General features: G+C 31.3%; 2 protein-coding genes across 3 annotated transcripts; one reads left to right on the plus strand and one right to left on the minus strand.

Moving 5' to 3' along the window:
• Positions 1 to 1,819: 1,819 nt before the first annotated feature.
• LOC132952009 (cullin-1) lies at positions 1,820 to 5,014 on the minus strand. The gene is made up of 3 exons (XM_061024120.1): positions 4,807 to 5,014; positions 3,293 to 4,688; positions 1,820 to 2,902 (listed from the first exon to the last, which is right to left on the minus strand). Exons 2-3 carry the CDS (start codon positions 4,643 to 4,645, stop codon positions 1,928 to 1,930), a joined length of 2,328 nt encoding a protein of 775 aa, XP_060880103.1. The 5' UTR covers positions 4,646 to 4,688; positions 4,807 to 5,014; the 3' UTR covers positions 1,820 to 1,927.
• Positions 5,015 to 5,241: 227 nt separating this feature from the next.
• Positions 5,242 to 10,411, plus strand: LOC132952010 (spindle assembly abnormal protein 6 homolog). 2 transcript variants are annotated; one of them, XM_061024121.1, is made up of 12 exons: positions 5,242 to 5,543; positions 6,669 to 6,850; positions 6,985 to 7,165; positions 7,220 to 7,405; positions 7,882 to 8,039; positions 8,097 to 8,256; positions 8,315 to 8,383; positions 9,252 to 9,395; positions 9,468 to 9,675; positions 9,755 to 9,912; positions 9,979 to 10,049; positions 10,125 to 10,411. In XM_061024121.1, the coding sequence occupies exons 1-12, from the start codon at positions 5,424 to 5,426 to the stop codon at positions 10,213 to 10,215; spliced, it is 1,728 nt and encodes a 575-aa protein (XP_060880104.1). In that variant the 5' UTR covers positions 5,242 to 5,423; the 3' UTR covers positions 10,216 to 10,411. The 2 variants fall into 2 exon arrangements, with proteins under 2 accessions (XP_060880104.1, XP_060880105.1); XM_061024122.1 differs by having other exon boundaries at positions 5,414 to 5,551.
• The last annotated feature ends 711 nt before the right edge of the window (positions 10,412 to 11,122 follow it).

Raw genomic sequence — 11,122 nt, forward strand, 5'->3', positions numbered from 1 at the left:
TTGGGAATCTTCTATATGAGTTTCGAAATGTCCATTTAATAACTGACGACAAATAATTATTTTATTGCATAACCTACTGCGAGGAGGAAAACTGTGAATTACACCTACAAAGTTTATAATTTTAATAGTTTTCATTATTTCTTAACTAGGTATCTTATAGTTAATGTACGGCTAAACGGCTTGTTGTTTTGTTTTTATCAAAATGTCAACATGACAATATTTTCCTTTTGATTTTCTTTAAACACGTATATTATAAATACCTATAGTAACAAAACGTTTTTAAGTTTATTGTCGATAAAACTATCGGGATCTCTCGAGTGCGTCATGTGATGACACCTGTACAATGTACAAGAAATTATGATTTAGGAACACACTCAGAAGCACTAAAAAAAAAAATCACCAATTATAAGGCACGTTTGCAGGACTAATGACTGTTAAAAATATGCAATTCTGATATCTGGATATGCTGGATATTTACTTAAGCTATTGCTATCTATTGCAATCTGCAGACAGTGCTCCGTATAAATTGCGTGCCAGTCCAAACATTTAAGTTTTTAAAAATATTACCTTAACTGTAATTAAACACATTTAACTATGAATTAGGAATATCTATTTATTATCCTTTTATTCCTGGACTTTTAGGTAGAATACCTGTTAATAGCACAGTTGATGCACATTGCACATGACGCACATAATTTCTGGATTTATCAGATCGAATCATCGCATATAGCACGTCCTGCTTTTGATAAAGTTAAAAAAAATATGTGTGTGGCCGAGTCTGCAAATGCACACACATTTGCTCCATAAAATCCGCCACCAAGGTATCCAGCATAATTTAGCAGCACTTCGCGAATCGAATGAAATTTTTGAATTTATTCTAGATACAACTGCGTTTGTGTATATAGATATTTCGTTAAAGTCATTAATCGGGATGTGGACGCTCGACCTCGACGGTTTGATAAAATACATCTACCTGCCGCATGTCCACACACACGTAACCCGGAAATAATAACCCATTATTGATTTCAATAATAATAAATAATAATAATAATAATAATAATTGATATCCTTATTTATCGAGTTATAATATATATATTTTAATATTATATTACTTGGCCGCTATTTTATGTTTTACGGTAAGTAATTTTTCACAGATTATACGCCGGAAAGTCGCCGAGGACGAAGTTGTACTCGCGTCGTCGTCGTCTCGTGTGGGCAGACTGCGTGCAGCGACGCACCAAACTTCGTCTCGAACCTGTATAATATATAATAATAATGCCGACGAAATGCGGCGGAGTTTGTATACCGCGGAAAATGGGACAGCGCAACTGTGTGCCAATTCTGACCACCGAATATATTATAATATATAATAATACGTTATGCGTTAAAATACAATAATTCGAAAGCCACCAAAAGAGTCGCGGAACTGGACGTGTGCGGCGCGGCGTTAAGAAATAACCAAACACTTTCACCTCTTATCCCCCACCACACCCCTTATTATTCGATACACTAAAAAAAAACGACGGTAGCCCAAAATCGTAACACGCCACCAGTCAAAAATTCAAAAACGCAATTTCATTGTTTAAGTATGAATTTAATGTTTATCTAGAATAGAAAAAAGAAAAACCATATTTTATGTACATGGACGCTTACGTACATATACACATAATTACAAACACACACACACACACACACACACACATATTTACACAATTTAATATATTGACATAATTTGATATAGTTGACATCTCTGCGGAACTGAAATAATTTGGTACATCACGTTATAATAATGATTGGGGTATCGATCAATTAGGTCAAATCATCTTTTAAAGAACGTTTTATTTTACACTTAAGAATAAAAAATATTAGTAAAATATGCAACATAATACAAAATATTTGTAAATAGAAATTTTAAACGAAATGTCACTTAAGCCAAGTAACTATACGAATCTTTCTGTCCCTCGGTTCTCTCTAGGTACTCTTTTTCGATCAGGATGTCTATACACTTTTTTATGACGTTGACTCTAGGCTTGAATCTCGACGACAGTTGTGTTAAGACCTCGGCCGTCAGCTGTTGGTGCTTCATGACTTTTCGCATTTTCATGATTCTCACAATAGCAGCTTGTATCAGCATTTTCCTGTCTTCCTCGATATGCTTGTGTGTACTCTCTTGTTCTAATTTTATTTCTTGTTTCATTGGGACGTTGATGTTCACGCGCAACTTCTTGTTCTTGTACCCGAGAAAAAGCTTTACAAGGGAATTACCTTCCACATTTGCCTCATCTTCGTTGCATGTCAGGAGTTTAGCTTTCAACAATATCTGCACGACCTGTATCAAATAGTCGGTCTTCAGCTGTGTTGATTCAGACAGTTGGTTAACTGTCCACGACTCTTGTACGTTGAATTGCAATAAAACGGCCATTTGAAAAGTGGAGGCTTGTAACGTATACCGATTTTTGAAACAGTTAGTAACCAATTCACCTTTGGACATATTATACAGCCAGTTGAGTTTACGACCTGAATGCTGGGCACTGTAGAATTGGGTAAACCTTTGAACAGAACGTTCCAATTCGGACGGCAGTGAAAATGTAAGAAGATACTGGAAGGGCCATGAACCCGATGATAAAACTTGTATGCTAAAGTCAATATCATGAGGCATGTTTGAATTGGCTACGTGCTTTCTAAAAGCCTCGTTAAGATCTTTGGACACACCAATGTCTTGGAACATACGTTGAAGTTTTGAAGTATACTCGAACCCACAGGCTTGTTTCAGTTTAGATATCATCGAGGCTTCTGCATCGTCGCTGGCAGACATATGTTGAACAAGTCGTTTGGCAAGCATTTTGCTGTAGAACTTTTGAAACACATCTTTATCTTCAATGTATTTAAACATAATCATTACCTATATTAACAAACGTATAAATTATAACATTTTGAATCAACAATTGTTTTAATAGTAGTATCCAGCATGTATAGTATCTGTCTTAGACATGCGTAAAGTAGTAAATCTTAGTATGTACTAGTTTCTTACTATAGTTTGTTTATAGAGTTTATTATTAGAGCAAATTTGCATATTATCAAATTTTTAGAAAAATTTTTTTTTAAACAAAATTGTTAAAAGAACATCTTTGCTTGAGAACCAGTTTATATTCTCCTCTACAAACTGTAAATTAACTGTAGTAAGACTCTGGTAAATACCTACCTATATTTGATATATTACACATGTGTAAGACAGAGACAATACATGCGAGTACCTACGACATATTCTTAAATAACTATTGGTGGTACTCACTTGATTTAATGTATCTTCAAGTTCGGCTTCTTCTGGGTTCTTACTAGATTTTTTCAACAACAGATCACAAAATTTGGCCAACATCTCTGGACTTTTAGAACTTGAGTTGTATTGTCTTGTGACTAAGTTGTTATTAATAAATCCTCCACAGGCTTTGTCCAAAGCAGCAACAAATCCTGAATCATTATTAAATGATACGGCAACCAGTGCATTGTATTTTTTATGTACATTTAGGATAACACTGACGTAGGTTTTTGGGTCATTAAAAGCCATTTCACCACATTTTTCGATAGCAGTTTGACCCTGTGCCAATATATGACATTCTAGTATATTTTTCAACTCGCCAAGACCATCTTGTATACGTGAGACTAACTGGTACATTCGACCGAGATCATCATTCTTTTCGAAATTTAATAAATTTTGAAATTCAGCATGGAAAATTTCCATGTGTTTTCTAATCAGCACTCTTTCACAAGTATCTGCAAGACCAACCAATGTAGTTTCATGTAGATAATCCCGCACTCGTTTTTGTTCTTCTTGTAAACGTTGCTCTGCCTTTTTCATATACTCGGTTACTGTGTTATTGGACAAAAATTGATCACTCTCTTTGATATAAAAACATTTAGTTTCTTCTAAAAATGTTTTTTCAAAAGATTCTTTATAAATTGTCAAACTTTGACCTTTTAGGGTTGGCTCTTCTTCGTTTAAGCCAAGCTCAACATAACAGTTAATTACACCACTAACCAGACGTGTGTTGATTGATTCACCATTTCGTTCGCGTTCAATCAATTTTAGGACAGCATTGGTAACACGTTTATGTAATTGCTGAAACAGGCAGTCTCGCCATGCCACTAATGCAAGTTGATATATTTCATAAATACCTTTACGGCCTTCTTCACATTCCCTGCGTACCCAATGTCGATTTAGATATGAACAAACACCATTCAATACTTTTGAACTAAACCTGTAGTCTTCCCACTCACGGGTATAAAAAGACAGCACATCTTCGTCCATAAAATTAGCACCACGGCTGATCAAGTCTACCAGGTAGTGTCTCAAGAACTCCTTAATCCTACGGTATAACTCTAGGCCCACTAACTGAGCACCACCGACCTGTGCTGTAGACGTCGATGAAGCTTTTTTGGAACGACTACTCGTTACAGCTGCATTTTTATTGGGATTTAAATGCACACTGGTACAGTAATTGTAAACGTGAGTATAGAGCTCCATGTACCTGGGCTTGGGCATCGATTGGCGGTTGTACACATGCTCAATTCCGTTCTTCAAATCTCCCCATATGGTGTCAAGATCATAGATTTGTTTCGACGACATACCGTCGCGCCGGTTTGACATTATTGTTACCACAGATTTTTGTTTTTGACACTACCGTACGTTACTAAAAACAACAAATATACTTTTTGTAATTTCGTCACTAACGAACACAATGTACAAAGAATTTTAATTTACACAAAGAGTAATTTAATATTTATACAAAAAATATTACAAAATATTACCTAGTTATTCTTCAAGTTACTTCCCGAACAATGGATTCGCGGATAATGTGATAGGAAAAAGTTTTTTTTTTGGAGAAACTGATGTAGTCATTTACAAGGAAACTGTATATCGTATCGTTCCCAAAGAGGTCTGACAAACAATCCACTCCACTGTAAGTTGTTGACGCAATTAGAAGCAATTAACAAACGTTACTTCTGGAAAATCAAACGCTCGTCACGGCGTTTCAAAACTAGAAAATTGAAGTAGGTCACCGTCTAGTTCGGTTTTCCTGAGATTTATGTAAAAAAACAATGTCGTTCAAAAAATCTTTCTGGATCTACACGAATTGCGAACTGCACAGCTCTAAGCTGATAACAAAATTACAAAACACAATCATTAGAGTGATGATAAATATTGATAATAAATTCAAAATAATAAATATGTTATATTATTATTGTTATTTATTATGTTCAACGAACGGTGTCAACAAGAACGAACTTCATAACTATTAACTGCATATTAATTATTAACTATTAAGGTGTCTTCGATCACAGCGGACTTTGTTATGTGACTTTTGAACTGTTACCGTTTACATCATATCGTTCTTTTCAAACGGTAATGTCGACGGAACATTGAGATGAAAGGGCAGATGTATTCTAAGTTGAAAAACGTTTATGTGAAAGATACATGGCACAACGAAAAGGTTGCTCTAGACATTGTCATTACGGTGGAACAAATTTTTCGAGACAATGAAAAAGTAAGGATGTAAGGCACCCAGTGAACTTGTCACAAAACAGTTTCGTTTTTTGTAATACTTGCATATTAGTTTATTTTTAAATACTTGTGCATAACACCAGTAGATTTATGTAATAACAGTAATGAATAATATCACCAGCAATCTACATAGTATTAACGATGATTAACCTTGACGGTTAAAATATTAAGCTTATTTTTCTATTAAAACTAATTAAATATGTTTTTTAACATTTATCTAGGGAAAGGTTAAGCTTTCTTTCTTAACTTGAGAATTGAAATTTTATTTTGTTTTTATATTCTTAAGAAGGGATCAAAATTCCAGGAAAATATCAGAAAAAAAACTGTTTTTTTCCAGTGCTTTAAAAAATATGAAAAAATTAGAGAATATTAAAAATAATAAATTTCTGAAAAAAACTAGTTTTTGAAAAATTAAAAAAAAATTAAATTTTTGGAAAACAAAGAAATTGTATTTACACTTAAAAGTTAAAATAATCAAAGTAGGTACGTATAAAAAAAACCAAGTTAAAAAAATTGATGAAATAACCCGTCATTGTCATTTCACATTATTTTGTCAATACGGTGTACGTATCATTCTATTAAACTATTATCTAACTATTAATACTGGCAAATTGTACTTATTTATTTGATAGTTTTAATATTTTTAAACTTAGTGTGTAGGTAAAAAGTAAATAGTATTATTAACTGTATAGTAAATACTTAATAGTTAATATTACAAATTATTATTATCTTATTAATAAAGTATGGAACCCGCAAGATTCATCCACTACAGACTTTAAGTGATAGTATATTAATGTATTATGATTATCAACTATCATTATTTACTGGATTGTTTCCACTTGACTTTTTTCAATTCGTTAGGCTAAAATTTATCTTTATGAAATTTTTAAATTTTTCCTGTAAATTACAGTATTTCAGGGTTTTTTCAGAAATTTTGATCCGTATTCTTAAGAATAATTTAATTGATTACATAAAATATGGTTTTATTTTCAGTTAAATCAAATATAATTAATTATGTTGATTAGGTAAGATGCCTAATATTTACCTAAAATTGTTTAATTTTCAGGCCACCGGTATAACAAAATATTAATATGTTAAATACTTTCAGACTATATTTATATCTGCTTCTGATGAAAATGACCCACTTTTCTACATCACGTCAAATGTTACTGAAGAGAGCTTTAGAACTATCAAAGAGTCTCAAGACTTGGTTGTCAGCTTTGATGGTTTTCCAAATCAAATAATACAACTTTTAAATAATTCAGATGCAACTGGTGATGATGGACCTAAGTAAGCAGTTTTTACATTTTTAATCCTCGTATACAATATTATTCAAATATCTTATACTATCTTAGATTATTGTCCTCTAAGGGACATATATGTATAGATGTAAAAATAAACTAACCATTTATTTATTTATTTAGATTTAAACTGTTAATTCAAGACGAATACATGGGCAATAAAATATATAAAGGCCCAAAGTATGTATTGAAAATAATTGAACTAAATGAATTTAAGAACCTCTGTCATTTGGCGATTGAAATGTCTAAAGCATCTGATTCTGATGTAGCAAAAAACATATGCAAAAAAATGACGTCAATCAAAGTAAATAAACTTTTTGTTTAATAAGAATAAGGAAATAATTCATTTTTATTTTAGAATGTAATTGAATTAAAAGATAAAGAAACTGAACACTTGAAACGAGAACTCTTAAAACTCCATAATGAAGTAGCAAACAAAAATAATGAGTTAGAAAAATTTCAATCATCTATGAACCATGAAAAAATTAACTTAACTGCCAAACAAGAACAAGTTATAGACCAATGGAAAGAAAAATATGAAAAAGTAATTTATTACTTGCTAAACATTAGTGATGCATGTTGTATTTTAATATCGATATCAGACCAATTTTACCTATATCGGCTATATCAAAAGTATTTTGATATTGATATCAATTTGTTACAATTTGAAATACATATTTTCTTTTTTATAAGTCTTAACATTGAATCAAATGTCAAAGAACGATAAACACTAACGATAAGCAATACAATAAGTCCCCTACAATAAACGTGTATAGCTGTTACAGTTGGGTTTATACAATTAGTGTCGTTTTCCGGACCTAACTTTTAATTGTTTTATAAATTATATCGTTTGTATTTTGATATCGCGATATGATATTGATATAAATGAACCAATATCGATAAAATTGAAAATATATCGCTGTGTATCACAACTCAATATTGTATCTGTGGATTAAGTTTTTTTTTAATATTTTATTTATATTTACTATTTAGTTAATTGTGTTTTGTTCATTGACTTAGTTGGATGCAGAACGAATGAAACAACTGCGTGAAATGCACGAAGAAATGATTGCACAACAGGAAAGACTAAGTACTTCTCTACAGGCGACTATTAAATCACAAAATAAAGAAATTCAAAGTCTATTAACTCAATCAGAAAACAGATCTGAACAAATTAGGTAAATTGGTATTTAAAAATAATAATGAATAATTTCAAAGCATATAATTTATTTTAGTGAAATGTCAATTCGCATGAAAACATTGGAATCCAAAAATAAGACCTTAATTGAAGAAACTACATCCCTAATAAATACCAATGATAACTTAATATCAGACAGAGATATTAAGAAAAAAATTATCGAAAGAATGCAAAATCATATCTTGTCTTTAGAAAATGTTAGTATTTTGTCTGAATAATATTGTTAATTTAAACTAATTTTGAATGATGTTTCAGGAAATTAAACAAAACACAAAGTTACTTCAGAAACAAAATAATTATTATGAGATATCTAATAAGCTTCAAGTATGTAACAAATTCATTTTGTTTTATATAATACATACAAATATAAATTATTTTATATATATCTAAGTGTTTAAATTTTAAAACGAACATTTAACTGACAATATTGACTTGTAACATGTTATAATGATGATAATATTATATAATCACTAAATGTTAGTCAATTTCAATAACCTTATGTATCTTACATGAATATCCAAAACATATTACCAATTTGTGGAGTTCATTATATCATCGCAATAAATTACATTATTATTATTTTACCAGTTTTGTGACATAACTTATATGTTTTTTTGATTTGTCTTACTTTTGTTCTTGTTTTTCATTGTATTGACTACTTGTACAGTTTAAAATAGTTGTAATCAAATACATTCAAACAAATATTAAACTATCTATTATGACACTAAACTCTGGCTCTCGAAGGAAGGAACATTTTGTGTTGTAATTGACAGCGTTGAACGACCTGGCTCACTATTTGCCTCCACTCAAACATTCTGGCTAGATACAACTACAAACTATGTTTGAGTGTGAGAAATAGTGCCCCAGGATGTTCTACACCGTCAGTTGCATCGCGAAACTAGTTTCTTCTCCTGTGGGCCGGGGTATATACTTAGTCCAGCAAGTGAACTGATTCTCTGCATCACTCTGCTATTGAAACTGGTTTCTCTATGGCAGGGTATCTCGTGGAGATGCGCGGAAGAACAGATTTTGGCCGACCCTCGGTGTGTCCTCTCACGGGACAGTATAATATAATGTTTTATATTTGGCCTAAAGAAAATAATATATATTTTTTTTTTACTTGAAACTTTATTCTATATAAAAATGTTGTGTACCTATGATATTATTCATTAATGAACATTATAATTTTTAGGAACAGTTATCAATTGTTTTAAAAGAAAATGAAGAACTAAAGAAACACAATGAAGACAACATGAAATCAATGTGTGATGAATTGAAACAAGCAAATAAAATAATAAAAAAACTACATGATTCCAATCAAGAGCAGACACAGAAGGTTTTTAAATTTCTCATCAACGCAAATGGGTAAAAATTTTAATATTTTATAAAAACCACATTATGATTTTAGCTTATATTAAGTAAAGACATTGCATTGAAACAAAAAGAAGACATTCATACGTATCAGAGTGAAAACACAAAGTTGTCTAAATCCCTTGAAGAAAAAACATCTAATATTGAAAATCTAAATATTCAACTGCTGGAAACTAAAAGTCGGCTCACAGTGGTCGAACAAAACTTAAAAGAAAAAGAAGAGCGTTTGGCCAGCAACGATAAGGGTAATTTTCTGTTTTTATTATTATAAATTATTATGATTTTTAGGAAAAACAAAATCCATTGCTATATTTTTTTTTCTAGTGATTCATTGGTTAAACAGCAAGTTGAATAATTGTGAGATTGTAGCAAAGTCGTCTAGTAATTGTGGTGTGTTATCAGAAACAACTGATGTAACAAAAAATGTTAATGTTAAAAACGTGGAAAAATTTTCGACATCGACTCCAGCTACTGGTGAAACGGTATAGCTTTTTAAAATAGAGTGTAAAGTTGAACAATTCTAATATGGGTGTACATTATTTTTTTAGGACAATATTAAGCCTAAATCATCTTCCAATGGTCGAAAACTGAACTCGAAAACCTTGAGTTCTAACATCAGGTAATAATTTCAGTAATATTGATTGATTGAAATTTTTGTTATTAAAGATAAATGATTTGTTATTTGACTTTTTAGTGAAACATTGACAAATAACACAAAGAGAAGTGCACCGATTCGGCGTGTCATGTATGGACCACTCAGTGCTGCTCCTTACTTTGCAGCCTGAGTATGTAATTTTTAAGATATGATTTTTTAATGTTGAATTATTTTTATAAATTTATACTTTTTTACTGCAATATGTGTAACTTAATTATTTTTATAAAATTATACTTTTTTACTGCAATATGTGTAACTATATTATTTTATGATACTTTATACCAAACATTTGGTCATAAATATATTTGATACTATTTATTTACAAAGTTTTTTTGTCATTTGAGTATAAAGGACTGATTCTTATACAATTAATTGATTTATGATAATAATTGTCAAAGTAGAAATACGGTGGCCAAATGTCGAAGGAACCCATTCTCTGCAGGACTAAAAAACGCAACATAACAAATACTGTGAAAATACTGAGATAACCGTTACCAAAAAAAGATCTCGTCATGAAAATTATTCCTCTGTTTTTAAGCTAATAAAAAAGTATTATTTGTATTTATTTCCTAATTTTGTACTTTGAAATTAGAATAGTTATGTCTACACTAAAGTTGACAACCATAAACAAGTATATAGACAACGGTTTACTTGTAAAACTTCAATAATTCAATATTATATCATAAAATATAAATTTATATTTATTTTATCCCTGTAGCCGCAGTGGCCAACCAAACCCTAGCCTATAATCATTATGATTCACGGTGCTCATTTTTTGGGGGCATGGTAAGTGGTTGGATTCATTATAATACAGAACCATACATCATAATACCTATATTATAATATAATACAATTACACAATATATAATAAACAATATCAAAAAACCAAATACTTAGCAAGTATACTACGGCCCAGGAGAGAGTACTTCTCGCTCGCGCATCCAACCGCGGTGGCGGCTGGCGGCGGCCAGGGTACGGGAAAGTTTTGTGGTGGGAATGCGCGAAAACGGACACGTTTGAGCCGCCACCCAGAAGTA

The sequence above is a fragment of the Metopolophium dirhodum genome, chromosome 9, assembly GCF_019925205.1.
Source record: "Metopolophium dirhodum isolate CAU chromosome 9, ASM1992520v1, whole genome shotgun sequence".
Classification (NCBI taxonomy): domain Eukaryota; kingdom Metazoa; phylum Arthropoda; class Insecta; order Hemiptera; family Aphididae; genus Metopolophium; species Metopolophium dirhodum.